An 18,276-nucleotide genomic window follows, 5' to 3' on the forward strand; every position below is an offset into this window, starting at 1 on the left:
AAATGTTGATTTTGCCGGTTATAAAATTGCTTTATTATATGAACAATATGTGAGATTCCAACAGTCTTATTACGGACGGCGAGCAGATCCTTTGCTAAGTGCTAAAGAGTTTAAAGAGATAGCTCCTCTCTTCGTCATTGACTGCTCACGCCAAGTCGACAATCTAAAAACAGGATCCGTGGACGTTCGGGTTGAGATAGAAAGTGACGAAATTATACCTGACGGAACATCTGCTTATTGCCTCATATTAAACGATAGTATCATTGAATACAAGCCTTTGAGTAATATAGTAAAAAAACTATCATGAACGACATTGTGATCGTCGATCTTTTGGGGTTTAAAGTTAAGAACGATTTTATTGTGAAGGAATTGGCTATAGCATATGCTGAATATACAGTAATGTTTTTAGTTAAACCCCCTAATCCTTTTAATTATTTAACAAAACAAGAAAAAAAACAAGTACGATGGCTAGAGGCAAATCATGGGATTTACTGGAGTGAAGGTTTCATTGACTACCGTGAATTTAAACGTATAATTGTACCATATTTGAATAACAGAAAAATAATTACTAAGGGCTTAGAAAAAGTGAAATGGATTAATGAATTGTGTCCTACGTGCACGGTAATAGATATTGGTTCTAAAGGATGTCCTAATTTTATGAAACTGTGTGATATCTATGATAAAAATAATTCTATGACATGTGTAAATCATTCAAAAAAGTGTGCTATAAAAAGTGTGGTATGTGTAAAAAAATGGTATTTCGAAAATAATATGTACTTATTTGATTTATTTAAATAAAAAGTAAAATATTGATTTATGATTTTGTTTCATTTAACGGTTTTCTAGTAAAACAACGAAATTTGAAAAACACATTTTATTTATTAAGTTCATAAAACTGTTTAAAGTACAATAGATAAAAAAATATATTTTGAAATAACAGTTACCATATTAACTATTTCTACTATATACATTAAATGTTTCCATAGCTTGTAGTACTCTGACATTAGTCAGAGACTTTATTTGCGATGGAATTTACTGTGTTGTGAATACACGAAAATGCGATTCCAACATATTTATGAAATAATCGCATGTTACATATAAATACAAGTACTGTAATTACACAATGTCTTTGAAATATTGTTAATTAATTTTTCAGTCTGTCCCAATATATCATCATAACTATCTTTTACCATATATTGGGCTTTCACTAAAACATCACTTTTTTCTTGATTTTCACTTGTATTTGAAGCACCTAAATCCACTATGCTGATTTTAATTAACTTGGTGGCTTTCTCCGCGTTCCGATTTTGCACAAATGAAGATGACTGCTTCCATTTTCCGCATTTAACTTTAGATTTAATTATCTTCCTCTTCTTCTTCTTATCACTTTTCAGCTTTTGACTCTTGTTATCATGAGGCGCCGTCGATTTTGTGGTAGTCGCTTGAACAGGATACCTTTCATCGAAGTCAGCAAGCGGATCTTGCGCGTAAGGGTAGAATAAATCATCTTCGTTAACGTTTGTTAAATTATTCGACATGTTCTGAAACAATAAAACGTATCACATTAATTTATGTATAAAATAAAATACAAACATTTGATTTTATTTATAAAATAAACCACAGTACTTACCAAAGTACTTAGCAGGCACCGCTTTTAGTGCTACACCTTCGAAATTATGATGATGATTTTTAACCGTCAACGGTGTCTACGTCTTTCTCCACGAGTAACTGAAAATACAATGACAGATTAGACTATACCCCTCAACACATATAAAATAAAGTAATAGGTAGTTTATGCACACAATAACACAATAAACGAATATTACCTGTTCATACTTATTTAAGCTACAAGTTTCAACTTGTTCACCCAGCTCCTTTGACATCAGGTAACATGAGTACAGCGCGGATGCCAGCACTCGATCTTCTTTATCATGCGCGCCGTATATACTTCTCACAAGAGTTTTTTCTTTGATCTTATCTCCATCTCGGCGAAGACGATGAATTTGTATTGATACTGTAAATTTTGGGACTTCATCCCCCACTATAGCGAGAAAACTCATTTTCGGCATGGACGCGGACATTTTCGAAGGTGTTGCACTAACGAGAAGCGAAATAGAAATGAAATAAATTATGATGCAACGTCGCGGTCGCCGCGTTGCCCCGCACATATGCGCCTTCTCATGTTACCGCACGTGCACACTCAAAATCGCTTAGGTTTTCATTGTCGCGTTGTATTTCACGTTAACAAGTTTAAACATGAAAAATGGAGACTAGCGATTATAATTAAAGGAAGTATTTATCTAAGTACTTATTTCATCACACTAATGTTATAAATGCGAAACCCCTAAAGAGCTGAACGGATGAAATTTGGTAGCTAGATATATCACATAGCTACCGCATTAACGCAAAGGCTACTTTTTATCCTATAAATTTTGAATCTACGGTGATTAATTTCAATGATTGTGCAAGACAATATAGTATACTTAGGTATCCAACATGTCGGTACTCGTTGAAACAGTAAGACCTTCGCCACACTTGGCGGAAATTCCGACGCCGAACTTCCGTTGCGGTAAATAACCTGCCTGTGTGTGCCTGCTATTTGTAATTTTTATACAAATATTTGTATCGGCGTTCCGTTGCGGAAGATCCACGACTTAATTTCCATCAAGTGTGACGAAGGTCTAAGTTACCTGTCTGGTGATTTGGTAGGTATGAATAAATGAAACTATTATGTATATCATATTCTTATTTATTTTCTCCACTGCTGCTAACTTTTTATATAACAATCGTCATCATCTTATATTATATTTTTATGTTTATAGGTACCTACTTACAACATAAAGTATACTAACCTAAGTATTTACAAACAAAGAGTTCTAAGGATGATTCTTTCAGGGGTAATTGTTACATAGGTATTTTTACTTTTCTCTCTTAAAAACGAGCTTGCAATCTTCGAATAGATTATGAATCTGCTACATAAACGACTACAATTCCTCCCACTGCGAAGAACAATTGACCTTGAAAGAATCACCTTAAGCAGTACAGCCAAAAATTGATTTATGACCCCAAGCAAGGGTAGTCACTTTATCAGATTCTAACAATCGCTTATCATCGTTGCTAGAAAGAGCTATTTTATTTACTTTTTGAGTGAAAATTTCATGTTTAATTGATTTAAATAGAACATTTTTTTTGTAAACAACATCACCATTGTATAACACATGTTTATAGTCTGATACGCTCAAACCATTAATTACATTTTTTTTGGTACCCTTCGCCTTTTTTATTGTTTTGTTTAAGGTTTTAATACAGTAAAGCTTTGACCTTAATCCTACAAACTCTCTAATTATTTGTCCACCCATTTCGTCCTTGAATAAACCAGGAATCTTTTTATTAACAATAGGTAAACCAAATTCATTTTTTGGGTTGTAATTGCTTGTGTCAAAATATTTTAAGAAGTTAGTCTTCAAATCTTGGTAAATGTCATCTGTATGCACATTATATACGAAGCTATCAGTATCGGTATAGCACAACTTAATGCGGTTTCCATAAAATGGTTTTATTTTTGAGTAATGGAAATCGTACATATGACTTTTTGAGAGTTCAAGTACAGCAAAACCAATATAAATTGGTTTGTCAAGCACAATCTGTGAATGTTTCATCTGTATAGCTACCAAATTCTCAGAGAATATTGAAGCACTATGGAAATTGGGACTTGCTATTAAGGTCTCTGCGCCAGTACATTTTTTAGTTAGATTATTTTTGTCTGACCACTTATTAACCAATCGTACATCTACTCGTTGTTCTGTGTTCTCCAAAGTTTTTCCAAATATGCTGTTGTTTAATAATTTAAAAAAATCTTGTTCAAAAGTAGACTGTGCTTTCTGGCGAAGTTGGGTGTTGAGATCTATGTATTTTTTTAAAAAGTTACTTTGATTAAATGTTATAGCTCTATGAATCTTTTTCAACACCAAGCCATGTTCTAAGCATTTTTTTAGATGTACGTAATGAATAACATAATTGTATTTATCATACAAATTAGGTATTAATTTTTTCGATTTTCCTCTGGGTGAAATAATTTTTTCAGGACAAAATGGAAAATCATTATGTTCATCATGTAAATGTGAAGGGTACGATAAGTCCACCTCAAGAATAAAACCATTTTCAGAGTCATCCATAATATTTAAAATATTCGACTCTAAAGTTTTTAATTCAGAATCGTTCACAAATCTGAAGTTTGAATGTGGTAATGTTTGGCACATACTGTATCCATATAAATTGTTACAGTCAAAGTAAACAATATATGAACTTGGGTGAGATGGATCAAATGTTTCCAGATATTTATGATTTGCTTTAACATGTCGTTTAGAACACATGCAAACGCCACCGCGTATACCTTGCTGTATCATACGGTAAATTTCTAAATCAGTTACAAGTTCTAAACGAACGCCTGTTTTAAGGAGCATTGCATCAAATGATAGACTCGGAGCCGTAAGATAGAATGCAGGATCGAGTTGGTAATATTGTTTACATGTAAGTCGGAAATTTTCATAGATATCTGTCAACAAAAGTACATCTGTTATCAAGTACAAATCAGTATATTCACCCATATTGGTTAATGAAAATTTTAACCACACTGATTGAGCGTGCTCATAATCCTCATCTGAGATCGGTTCATTGGTGAGAGAATTGTAAAAACAGTCTTTGGGAGGCAAACACTTTTCTTTATATCGTTCCCAGTTACACATATAATCGTAAGGGTATACGCCCTTTCGAGTAAGCAAATTAAAGTGTTTTTCATCGGGATAGTAAGATTTTAAGTATCTAAATTCATCGTTTTTTAAAGTCGGGGTTAGTTTTTCTAAGCTAGTTCCCAAAAACTTAAAGGAATCTACAAATCGTATCTGAAAGCTATCGGTATCGGATATAGACACAAATTTCGTGAAAGAAATATAATTTTCTTTGGTTTTAGGTATGACCTTGATGGGTCCAGGAACTTTAGCAAGCTCCTTAATAAAAAGATGACAGTCATAACCTGAAAGATTATGAAAGAAAACAGGTAAGAATTTGGGCACTTGAAAGTTCAAATTACATTGACTGTGAGCCGCACCGCGGTATTTACCAGTTATGTGACAATGGTCTCTAACTTTATCCATAACCAATAAACGCTCGCATATGTGACAAGTTTCGGCATTTTCAAAGTTTAACGCATCACTTTCTGTAAAAACCATAGGTACACTATTACTTAATACTGCGCTTATCCTTTTTGCATCGTTGCAAATTGAATCAACAAATTTGTCAACACAATCTTGTCCTCGGTACGATGTAATGTGATTATATCGTTCATCTACAGTACAAACAAGATGATAAGCAAAAGCTACGGGCACGTGCTGCTGATGAGTCACTGTGCTTGACTTGATAGGATCATTTTCACAAGTCTCGTAGGGTACGAGCATTGACTCAAAATCTGCATAAACAACAAAAGGAACATTTTGTTTTCTGTTATAATTTTTGAACTCTATAAATGACCCTTTTGGGGGTAATTTAGTAGCTACACCTCCACAACTATGAGAACTTAACTGATCGGTCGAGTTGAAAAATAACAAACAATGTTCGCAAAAATACAACTTACCATGATGTTTAGAAATTTGACTTCTAACTAGTCGCGGTAAATCCTTGATTAAACAGTAATGTGACATATTACCTTCCTGTAGGTACAGTAGATGAATTACTTTTTTATTTAATGGTTCAGATTTGTAAAGAGGGCCGATAACTGTATTATTATCTTTTAAACCGTAAACAAAAATACATATTTGAGGGTTGTTAATTTCAAATTTAGCTATGTCTGAAAAAGTAACTGGAAACGATATATCCTCTACATTTAAAACGTCTTTGAAATTAGGATATGACGATACTCTATCAGGATGAGATTTAACTGGGTATAAAGCAGCTGTAACTGACCACAAAAAGCAAAAACTGTCTTCGTTTTTTATGTTTACACACGCTTTTCTGGCTTTGATTGGTGCAGGCAAATCAATGTGACCTGACCCTCTTAATGGTTGATATTTATTAATATTCAATTCTAAATGGGAATTATGTAAGAAGGTCCAACCACTATCACGTTCTTGAAATTCACATTTTTTTCTCATCAAACTAATTTTCACTTTGTTCATTAAACTATCAAAGTCATAATTTTTATAGAGAGTATAATTTTTAGTTCCAAAAGACTTTATTTCCTGAGAATCATTTTTTACTAAAAGAAAAACAGCAAAATGTTCAAAATTGAGTTTTATACAGTCATTTTCCTTGAGAGACAAATCAATTAATGTTTTGATTTTATTTTTTATATCATCAAGAAACCGATCTAAAGAATTATGACCATCCAAATCTGGTGATAATATTCTGTATGAAGCTATTCGGTTGCGAAATGCGGACTCAATTAATTCAATCCCGTCGCTAAAAGGAGAAATATTTTTATTTTTATGGTTAGTGCTTCGTAAATGCCCCATCCAATGAACACGATCTACAGAGACTTTACAAACTGTACAAAACACCATTTTTGATAAGTATACTTTAAATATACAAAGAAAATGCCTCGCCTTTCATACGCTAACGACATAAAATTGCAATATACACAATGAATGTATGATTTACAATTATAATTTCATAGGTATTTGGTTGAAAATTCAGTGGAAAAAAACTACTAAGTATCTTAAAGTGAAGTTATATCAATGAACAGCAGCAGTGAGAGAAAAGGTTGTAATAAGTACCTGAGTAGTAGCTGTACTTATTACTATTCGCTTATGAAGACGGGCTCACAATCTTCAAATAAATTATGAATCCGCTGCATAAACGATTGCATTTTCTCCCACTGCGGAGTCCCCCGATCTAACTTTACTTTAAGAGTAACTTCAGCCTCTTTCCACCGCTGATCTGGTTTAGAGGCAACAGCTTTCTCGGTGTTATACACCCGGAACTCTATATAGTACTCGCCAGACTGGTTGACGAGCTCCCGGCGCACTCGACCGTTGGGGACGCGGCTGGTCAAATAAGTCTGCAGCACTGCAGACTTCGACGTCCCCGAAGTTGCTCCCGTCTCAAACCCGAAGAGTCCTCCAGGGCCAGTACTGGAAACCGAAAAATACGAATAAGTAATAATTTATATAGGTTTAAAGGAACAAAGGAATAGCTGCACAAACGTCTCCGTCACCTTATTTTGAACTATGTTCATCATAATGATATTGTTCGTAATGTGTATAATGAATTATGGAGTGTAATAAAGATATCTACACAATTATTGAACCAGCTGTCCGCCCCGGCGTCGCACGGGTGCTCGGGTGAACAAAATACATAGGTATACGAGTAGCCTATGTTCATCAGAAATAATGTAAGATTCTAATGGTGAAAGAATTTTTCAAATCGATCCAGTAAGTTTCGGAGTCCATTCCATCCAAATATACAATTTGACAATCAAATCTTTCCTATTTATAAAATTAATAATGTAGACAAAATATGTAGAAAATTAGGTTTTGTTACATACCTCGATGAATACGTTGCGGTCGCGCCTGCCTCGTCGTTGGCGCTCGAACGCGACTTCTTTTTAGAACTGTAACAATAATGTTTATATTGAAACGATGCAAGTGTTACCGCCGTGCGCTACGATTTCCAATTAGAACGCTCATTATACCCATTACATTATTTTTATATTACTTTTGTTACTATTAATCAAGATACATAACATAACATATAATTATGCATGTATGTCAAAAGGGTAGAGATAGGGGATATGTAAGTTGTATTTGCAAATAGCGTAAAATTATCTCGAATAAAATAAAAGTAAAGTGATAGATATTAAAGTACCTATTTAATGTTCCACTGATGGGCACGACTGTCTCACTATTAACTTCTCTCAAAAGCACACAAGATTAAAGATAATCATATTATTAATCTTACCTAGTAGGCGTTGGGGTCGACTCCGCCGGCTTCCTCTTGCTCGCAGGCTTCTTTTTCAACACTTTTAGCGCAGACGTAGGCGCCAGCGGCAGTTGGGAGTCCGAACCGGATGAATATTCGTAGTTAGACCTGAAAATTAAGAAATCGGTTAGGTACATGGTATTTAAAATGTTATGTAAATTTATTATGTAAAAAACTCCAACATAATACATAAACTAAAAGTAAATGTAAATACTTACTAACATTTTAACAAACTTTCTTGAAGAAAAGCACTGAAGATGAAAATAACACGGATGAGGATACCACAATTGTGGACAATTGGGAATCGATCAAAGGAATGAGTAAAGTTTAATGATTTTTCCTATTTTATAGAAAAACAATACAAATCCGTGCAAAACTGAATTATGCAAAATAAAACCTTAAATGCAAGACAATAACGGATTATGCATTGCATATTTCAAATTTTTGCATTTTGGACGCGTAGTCATCGCTAAAATGCTTAGTTGCTATTCTCACGAACAAACGAGTTAGTCGCAACACTTTGTAAAATGATACACCGCATATTCATATTAATTAGGTATTTATTACACAGACGTAAACTTACACCTATTTCCGATGACGCAGTACGACGATGGCTCAGTGGTTAAGAGTTTGATGTTCAATGTAGGTATATGTTACAAGTTCGATTCTCTACATACATTTTTTTTCTGACTAAATTATGTACATTGAATATAAACGATAATCTTACGAAGAGGAATATCATGAATATACCTGCATACTGGTTGTGATGATTATATAATCACGATCTAGTTGTACATTAGGTAGGTACCTAAGTTGTAATGAACAAGGAGTGCAACGTTTCAATACTGATATTTTAAATAATATTAACCTTATTTCAACCTGCTTTGAATCGAACAATAAGTCGAACGTTATAATCACCATCATCATTACAGTTGAACAAAAACATAACAATATTTGAGTAAACGCAAAGCATTGATTCTGCATGATGAATCAAAAGTGAAAACTTGTTCACCTTCTTCATAATGTATTGTAGGTAAACCTGTACCCTGCAATAAAAATAATTTATCAAGCGAAGTCAGTAACTGAAACTAGTTGTTTATTAAAAAGTTTCCCACGAGTCAGAGGATACCTGATTGATATAATATATGGTATAGTATAGCCCACATTCCTCAATGCATACGAGGCACAATCTGTGTAATGTGTAATGTAATTCAGTATAGATTTTTGCCTTGACCGGGCATGACAAGTGAGCTAGAGAGTGATTTTGATTCTTTTATAAATAGTTAAATTAATTGATCACACTATTAGGAAAAAGCTTCCGCTATGGGAATTATATCATGTAAGTCAAATTCATTATGTTATTACAATTTGCTGTCCTTGAATCTAATTACGACTCACGCCAATTTGGACAGAATTTCTGACACCCATGTGGTAATTTTTGGGTCACACATTGTATCGTCACTTTTATGTCTAATTCTAGAGATCGTTGAGCCAATCTGGCATTGAATGACAGAATCGAAGCTGTTCTTGAATTTAATGACGACTCGCGCCAATCTGGATAGAATTTCTAACACCCATGTGGTAATTTTTGGGTCACACATTGTATCGTCATTTTTATGTCTAATTCTAGAGATCGTTGAGCCAATATGGCATTGAATGACAGGACCGAAGCGGTTCTTGAATTTAATGACGACTCGCGCCAATCTGGATAGAATTTCTAACACCCATGTGGTAATTTTTGGGTCACACATTGTATCGTCACTTTTATGTCTAATTCTAGAGATCGTTGAGCCAATCTGGTATTGAATGACAGGTTCGAAGCTGATCTTGAATTCAATGACGACTCGCGCCAATCTGGATAGAATTTCTGACATCCTTGTGGTAATTTTTGGGTCACACATTGTATCGTCACTTTATATCATAATTCTAGAGATCGTTGAGCCAATCTGGTATTGAATGACAGGACCGAAGCTGTTCTTGAATTCAATGACGACTCGCGCCAATCTGGATAGAATTTCTGATATTTTCGTATGGTACTTTGTGGGTCTCAAATTATATTATCACTTTAAGTATATCATAATTCTAGAGATCGTTGAGCCAATCTGGTATTGAATGACAGGACCGAAGCTGTTCCTGAATTCAATGACGACTCGCGCCAATCTGGATAGAATTTCTGATATTTTCGTATGGCACTTTGTGAGTCTCAATTATATTATCACTTTATGTCATAATTCTAGAGTTCGTTGAGCCAATCTGGTATTAAATGACAGGACCGAAGCTGTTCTTGAATTCAATGACGACTCGCGCCAATCTGGATAGAATTTCTGATATTTTCGTATGGCACTTTGTGAGTCTCAATTATATTATCACTTTATGTCATAATTCTAGAGATCGTTGAGCCAATCTGGTATTAAATGACAGGACCGAAGCTGTTCTTGAATTCAATGACGACTCGCGCCAATCTGGATAGAATTTCTGATATTTTCGTATGGTACTTTGTGAGTCTCAAATTATATTATCACTTTATGTCATAATTCTGGAGATCGTTGAGCCAATCTGGTATTGGATGACAGGACAGCAAATTGTATAGAGACATGAAGCAATCTGCTAATGAATTTGACTTACAGGAAAAAACTTGATTCGAACACGGACAGACCAAAATAATTTTCTAAGTGATATTATACTTGTGATATTAAATACAGTGATATGAAATCCCATGATGACTCGAGCTATACTGGTGAGTGTTGTAGTTGCTAACCGATTGATCGTAATATTAAGAACCACACTCGATGTTATTGGGTATTTCTAGACCATCGAAGTGAAGGGATTCGCGAAAATGTTCTTGGGCATTCTAGACCATCGAAGTGAAGGGATCCGCGAGAGCGCGCGCGATAGCGCGTTGGCGCTCGAGCGATCCGACTGAACGAAGATGGTCTAGAATGCCCAAGAACATTTTCGCGAATCCCTTCACTTCGATGGTCTAGAATGCCCAATAACATACTACTATCTAAAGCAATTCATAAGAGCATATATGAGTTGTGTATGAGGTAAAGGAAATGTTTTTAAAGAAAACAAGGTTTTGTGACAAACAAATACAGCATCCTAACTTTTCATATTTCAGCTCAATGGAAGCGGTACCGGCAGTTTCTCCCCGGCCTCTGGACATTTCCCAATGAGGGACTATCCTATCGACGTTTCCCAAAAAACACGATGTATCTAATTTCATGGATAACAGAAGTATGCATCTTTTATCTTTGTTTTTGGGTATAAATGATGACCCTTTTTATTACACCAAGGTAAGTACCTACAATTACAACTTCCACCCATTATTATTCTGATCAAAATAAAGAGAAGCAATATAGGTAGCAACATCATTGTATACATAATATGATTCAAATATCGAGCAACAATTAGTTTTATATGTGCTTCTACCATTACATTATTGAATAATTTTATGTACTTAACCCAGTAATGCGAAAATAGGTACCTAATTATCACGTCAAAGGTGAACAACGTCATCTATCGTGTGTTTGGGGAACGACAATTGACAAGTTCGTCATTAGCATTTTTTGATTTAACACGCGTTCATGCCCGTTTCTCATGCATGAAATGAGGGAATAGAATTATGGAATAAAACATAATGTAAACCATGGCTTAGTCAATAGAATAAAACATTGTTATGGGAACGATTGTTATCAACATAACATAAGCTCACCACTACATTTACAATAAGGGTCTATCCAGGCCACGTTCCCCAAAAAATATATTTAACACTTTTAAGGACTGAACGTCTAATGACGTACATTGCTTTAAGTTTACGCGGCTATTATCATAATTAAAGCACATAATAACGGGTTCCCCATTTAAACGCGGTAAGAACCCGTTATTATGTGGTCTAATGACTATCTGTTATGAACCATCAATGACCCATGGTCTCTGCGTGAAAAGGTTAACGTGATTAGGTACTTACTTACCTTTTTTTCTTATTGCTCGGGTCACGAGTACGAGTACCATGTGCAACTTTGAAACCATGTCACATTAAATTTCAAATATGATAGTGCGACAGGGCTCTAAAGTGGGCACATGATATTGCTCATGACTGTACATAATTATTCAAAAATATTAATGTATTGGTAGAGGCATATATAAAAATAACTGTTGGTTGATATTTATATCGTTTCTCTTTATTTTGATCAGAATAATAATGGGTGGAAGATGTGTTGTGCCTGGGTGTAATAACAAGGGTCATCATTTATACCCAAGAACAAAGACAAGGTAAACGAAGGCAACTCTGTACAGCGCCATCTATATATTTTTTTGAGGAACGTAGCCTGTAAAGTGCCTTTCTGGGGTAGTCAGAGGAACATCCATCGCAAGATGAACTAAGTACTTACCCATGCTTGACCGAGCTTTCTGTCTCACAATTGTTGTGAAGAGGTCATGAAATTCAGCTTGGATTAGGTGTGTAACGCAATTTAAATTTGCATTTCGCTTCACTGCCCTGTGTAGCAAAAACAAGTGGATAATGAATGCTAACCTTTAGGTTGGGGCCATACAATTGCAGTTTTACTAGATAAGTGTATGATGAGAATTTGGTCAGCAAGTCCCATTGGACTCCATACTTTTCCATACTTACTTTGGTTGCTGTGGATGTGGGTGTTGCAAATATACGATAATTCACGTAAAAAACAAGATATTGGAGCTAAGTAGCTAAGTTTTGTCACTCGAGAAGAAATGTGTTAAAAAAATGTAAGAAGAATTCAGTTCAATTCTCAATTATTTATTGCATTCCGTGTAGTACAATGGGGTGTTACATAGGCATAGGATCTAAAACATCGACCCTGTAGGGCACAGCAACGTTGAAGGGAAGAGAGGAAGTGTGTATTAAAATTAAAATTTATCGTTTAAAAATTCGTCTACAGTGTAATAGCTCTTTTTAATTAGCATTGTTTTTAGATTTTTTTAAAATAAATTAGGGTTAGTTTCGTCTTTTAAGTACTTATGTTTAGAAAGAAGAAGTATGGGAAATTCACGTGTCATTTTGGAGTAATTTTAGCCTCTCGCCTTTCGACGCTCTGTCCCAAAATATGTTAAGCTATAAACGTTTAGAACATTAATCGCTCGCGGGTTTAAAGGCCGCAGTCATATAAACAAGAAGCAGTGTCGTCTCCCTTGGAAGGCCATTTAAACTCTCCGTTGACATCCCGACCTACTTTCGAGTTTTTTACATTTGTACCGCGCCGCGGCCTCATGACAGATTGTAATATCCTCTATAACTTTGTTTTTCACTTGACTTTCTTTGTGGTTCTAAAGTGAAGAGGAATTATGTAAAACGAGTGTAATTTTATGTTTTAGGTACGTAAAGTCATGCTTATTATCCCTATCGGGGTAGGTAGGGTAAGCTTAGAGGCATTGGGATTGATTTATAATATAATAAATTTAAACCTCAAGCCATATTTACTTATATACTTACCTAATTAGTGTAGTCAGAAGTAGGTACAGCCATCGTATGATAGACTAAGTTCCCGCGTTTCATGGAGCTTTTTTATTATACCTACTTAGTTACTTACCATATACAAAATATACAGGGTGTTAGTGACATCGTAACGAATACTAAGGGGGATGATTCAGCTCATTATTCTGAGTTAATATCAAGTGGAATTTCCTGCCGGAAAATTCATGTTTTTTTTTATTATTTTCATTTCCATGCAATGGAAAATTCCACTTGATATCAACTGAGTATCATGGTCTGAATCAACCCTCAAAGTTTTAGTTACGATGTCACTAACACCCTGTATATTATAAAACTTAAACCAACCCTTACAACATTTTAAAACCTTTAAATTTATTTACCCCTATATTCCGTTTTACGTCTTACATCATATCCTAAAAATACAGAAATCTTATAGCTAAAAATAGGTGAAGCTTAAATGTAAGTAGGTAATTAAAAAACACATTACACTACCACACCAATCACAGAGCAATAAAATTTACCTAAACTTAACGACTTTCGCAGGTAATCGAGTAATTCCTCTATTCTCTCTCAGGTTTTATTACCTTGTATGTTCGTCGTCCTTTGCTCTATAAAACCCAGTCAAGCGAGTGTCTGATTCACTTATTCATGCCCAATGGCTTAAATTAGCTTCAAAACGTTTTTTCGATTCTGCTCCGCACCTCCCAAAAGCCCTGGTAGTTTTTTCTGGCTTCCGAATACATGCGAATACATCCATCCGAATACGTAATATTTTATACGATCCCGGCGAACCCATTTACTCTAGCCATAGAGGCAGCCAATCAGCTCGCGACAACAAACACTTCAAAACCACGATACCGACCCCGTCGGAGTTGTCGACGATTTCCCTCATTCAGCGCTTATCGCTATCGACCCACTGGGGTCGATTAATTCTTTTAAACATTATCCTCTCAGACGACGCTCTGAACCGAGATTTCCGCCCAACTGGGCCTGTTGTCTTAAATGTTGTACCGGGTGCAAGCCCTCAGCGCTCCCCATTTGTCCGGCCAAGTTGTTGATGCCATTTGTCACGTCAAAAAAACAACTCACTTATTCAGGGTTCTTTATTTTCTCTCGTCATTTTTTCCCTGAGAACGTGTGACTTACATTGCAGGGTAAAGTATTTGAATACCTGCTCGGGCTCTAGACAACTGAATTTGACTTGAGGAGTTTGAATTCATATTTGGATTAAGTATAGATAATTGTTATCACGTGGCTTGCCCAATATGCTTGCCTTCTATTGGGATATACACGGGATATAAAAACTGCTCGCGAGGAGTGGCTGTGTAGGTATACTACACACCTGTATACTAATGTTTATTTTCTCATCATAGGGTAGCAACATATCAGTATAATTAAAACACATAAAATCGTATAGTTTAATTTCTGTCTAACACATTCAACCAACATAATATGTGTTTTAATTATGACAATAACTGCGTAAACCTCAATCAACATTATTCTTATTTGAATCTGGCTAGCTGAGAGCCTTTACGTTTTTTGAGAGGATTAATTTGAAGACACTTTTATACCTTTTACCCTGTTACTAATCCCTTTGCTTTTCCCATTTTGCCAAGCGCATAAAAGCAGCTATGATTAAAACGTGCACGAACAGACAGACGGACGGAAACTCGAGCGCATGACAGTTCCGCCCCTTTGCCAGGGCACCATAAAAACAGAGTTCCGTGGACAATGGGGCATGATTTAATGGCACTCCAGTCTCATTCTGTGCAAGTGTCATGGTCACGCAATTAGCGTTGTGGGCACAATAGCATGAACTGTGTCAGTGATTCCAGTGTTTGAGTCATTTGATTCATATCCATATGTTGAGCAGGCCCGGACTTGGGTACGGTTGTAAGGTCCGTAGTTAGGGCGTTTAGGAAGTTTTTGTTTTCATTACTAACTATAATCGGTTTATTTACTTATTATGCTACTTATTGAATAGTTTATTTACGATTCTTTAGCGAATGCAATGAAAAATCTGATCTGATCTGTGTTAATTTGTTCTGTATGTTGTGTACAATAAAGTATATTTGATTTGATTTTGATTTGATTTGAAAAATCGCTTTTTGAAAAGTATTTCGGGATTTCATGATTTTCGTGGATGCATGAAGTCTTTGATGAGATGAATTTCGTGGCCTCTGTCTACCCAACTGGAAATATTTCCTTGGAAAAGTAACTCGAGCATTTTAAAATACTTAAGTACAAATCGAAAAACTCATGAACTCTACATGAAATTCTTCATAAGTCATACAACTACCACACTACACACTACTACACACCACTACTACACACACTACTGTACTATCTATATACATATCTATCTATATTTTCTATTTCTCTTTTGTTATGTTTTTTGGTATTGTGTTTGTGCAATAAAGTATTTGTTATGTTATACATAGTTAGGTTTTTCTTTTGTCGGATTCCTTCGGGCATGAATAATGAAGTAAGTAAATAAAAAATATTATATTACCTTTTGTTATACTGTTTTTTTGTTGTTTCTTCAACTACCTAATCAAAATTCTACATGCATGTTAATTACATAAGTTGTGCACGTTTGCAATTGGTGCAAGCACTAGTACTAGCCTTAAGAAAGTTATATTAACTGTTGTGTGTTTTTACTGTTGATGTGCGTCATAAATAAATAAAAAAAAACCTGATTTGCAACCAATAGATATAACTAACTGACACGGAAAGGGTGACTGGCACTTAAGCTACTCTATGTTATTACCACCTCCACTACCACCATGACCATAACCATGAGCTAAAAGAAGAAAGGTATGTTTTCTCTTAATCCATCCCTCGAGCTATTACACTCTGGGTGACATGATACGCTACAATCTGGTAGTGCGCAGGAAGTATATGCGCGTGGGCAGCTAATGAGCCCGTGTGCCACTTCTGAATGCGGGTGGTGTGGGAACATTACGACATCGTAGAGTTTAAGACTTACGTTGATATTGTTTTTATTATAGTATGGATCTAAGTTGTATGAACAAATAAAAGTTCAGAATTACATCCCAATTGCGGCAATCAGAGGTACTTACATCCTTCGGAACTAAGTACACATACTTCACCGAACTGTCAGTCAGGCCAACGTGAAGGCGGTGAGCTGTATTGCCGTCTATAATGGTTGTGTTAGTAAAAACTGCACTTCAGATAAATTAATAACTCATTGGTGTAAGTCCGATTAGTGTACTCGTCGGTGTTGGTTGGCGTAGTGGAGTATACTCCATACCCATTTCGGTTGATTGAGGGGAGGCCTGGGGTTTGAAGCGGCGCTCCCCGTTGCTGTGTACCACTGGACCACAGTGACTAAGTAATATTATAAATACGAAAGTAAATCTGTCTGTCTAATTAACTCAAAAAGCTACCTAAGCATTTTCGGTTACTACGTTAATGAATAATTAATACAATGTAGGCATTCAATTCTAGGCACTATTAGGTATAAAAAATAGCACTAGGTATAAACTATTTCCATTTACGACAATTTCATGCGGCAAATAGTTTTACGTAAGGTCACAATTTGTGAACCTTGGCCTTTTGCCTGGAGTTCAGGTCTGAAATCGGTCTGTGCCATTTGGTATCGGTTTCATCAGTAATTTATGCGTTTGTATAGTTATTATTTATGTTAGAATAACACGCGAGTATAGATAATGGATGAGCAGGCATAGATAGTTCCGGCTTGCGGGTCATGGGATAAATAATATTTCTACGAATAAAACGGTAGCTCTCCGCTCCGCACTAATTCGTATCGGGCGTGAGGTAGGGGGTGAGGTCACCCTCTCTAAGAAGCGGGGGTACTCAGCTCATCTTGCGATGGATGTACCTCTGACTAGCGTAATTCTCTCAGATGTCGCCCTGAGCTGAGGTTCGTGACTACCTGGGCACCCCTACGCCTGTTGTTCTAAATTTTGTATCGGGTAAGAGCCCTCAGCACTCCACATTTGTCCGTAATGCCATCTGAGGCAAGTCTACGAGAAATCATGTCGCCCTAATAACCCAAAAACAAAGATAAAATATGCATACTTATGTCTGTTATTCATGAAAGAAGGAAAATCTTTCCAGGGTCATCTATATTGTATTTGGTGTTTTAGAAGTCAACAGTTCCTATCTCGTGTCTATCTTAAGACGTCCATACCAAGAGTCACTACGAGCTGTAATTGGCCCCTTGTTTCTCTGCTCAACACAATAGGGATTAAGCGCGTGAGTTTACGACATGCGACGGGTTGTGAAACCATTGCCTTGTTAAAGATGTGGTGTACTGGAAAATTCAAGGTAAAACTGCGTTGTAAAGGTATATTCTCCTGGTTTTAAAAATAAAACATAACCCTACGTACCAGAAAAAAAAAACAAATTGAAAAATATCTTTATTCTGTAAGTATGTAATATAGTTACACTTTGAATTGTCAATTTTTACATAACGAACGTCTCATCCGCCTAAAACTACTGCAGCTTCTCACAACCTGTGTAGCCGGAGAAAAGAAGCTGCAAGAAAAACCTCGGCACAGGGCCCTAGACGTTCTTTAAATAAAAAAGAAACGTAAAATATTTTTATACAATTGAGTAATTTAGCTGCCTATCAGTTCTCAGACAGTTAATCCCATGCATTTATTCCTTCTAAATAATCACTAACTTTACAATAACTTTTTTTGTAAAGTTTCTGTTTAATTACTGTCTTAAAACTGTTGAAAGGCAAATTCTGAATTGCAATGGGAATCTTATTGTAAAAACGGCCTAAATTATTACAACTTAAATGATACTTAAATTAAAAAAAACATAAACACTATGCTAGG

At 35.6% G+C, this 18,276-nt stretch overlaps 1 protein-coding gene across 1 annotated transcript; it reads right to left on the reverse strand.

Annotated features, from left to right (window-relative positions):
* Nucleotides 1–859: 859 nt before the first annotated feature.
* On the reverse strand, nucleotides 860–5,987 carry LOC126375635 (uncharacterized). The gene is made up of 3 exons (XM_050022658.1): nucleotides 1,827–5,987; nucleotides 1,631–1,728; nucleotides 860–1,541 (listed from the first exon to the last, which is right to left on the reverse strand). Exon 1 carries the CDS (start codon nucleotides 5,694–5,696, stop codon nucleotides 3,033–3,035), a length of 2,664 nt encoding a protein of 887 aa, XP_049878615.1. The 5' UTR covers nucleotides 5,697–5,987; the 3' UTR covers nucleotides 860–1,541; nucleotides 1,631–1,728; nucleotides 1,827–3,032.
* Between the last annotated feature and the right edge of the window lie 12,289 nt (nucleotides 5,988–18,276).

Source organism: Pectinophora gossypiella, chromosome 19, assembly GCF_024362695.1.
Source record: "Pectinophora gossypiella chromosome 19, ilPecGoss1.1, whole genome shotgun sequence".
NCBI classification, from domain to species: Eukaryota; Metazoa; Arthropoda; class Insecta; order Lepidoptera; family Gelechiidae; genus Pectinophora; species Pectinophora gossypiella.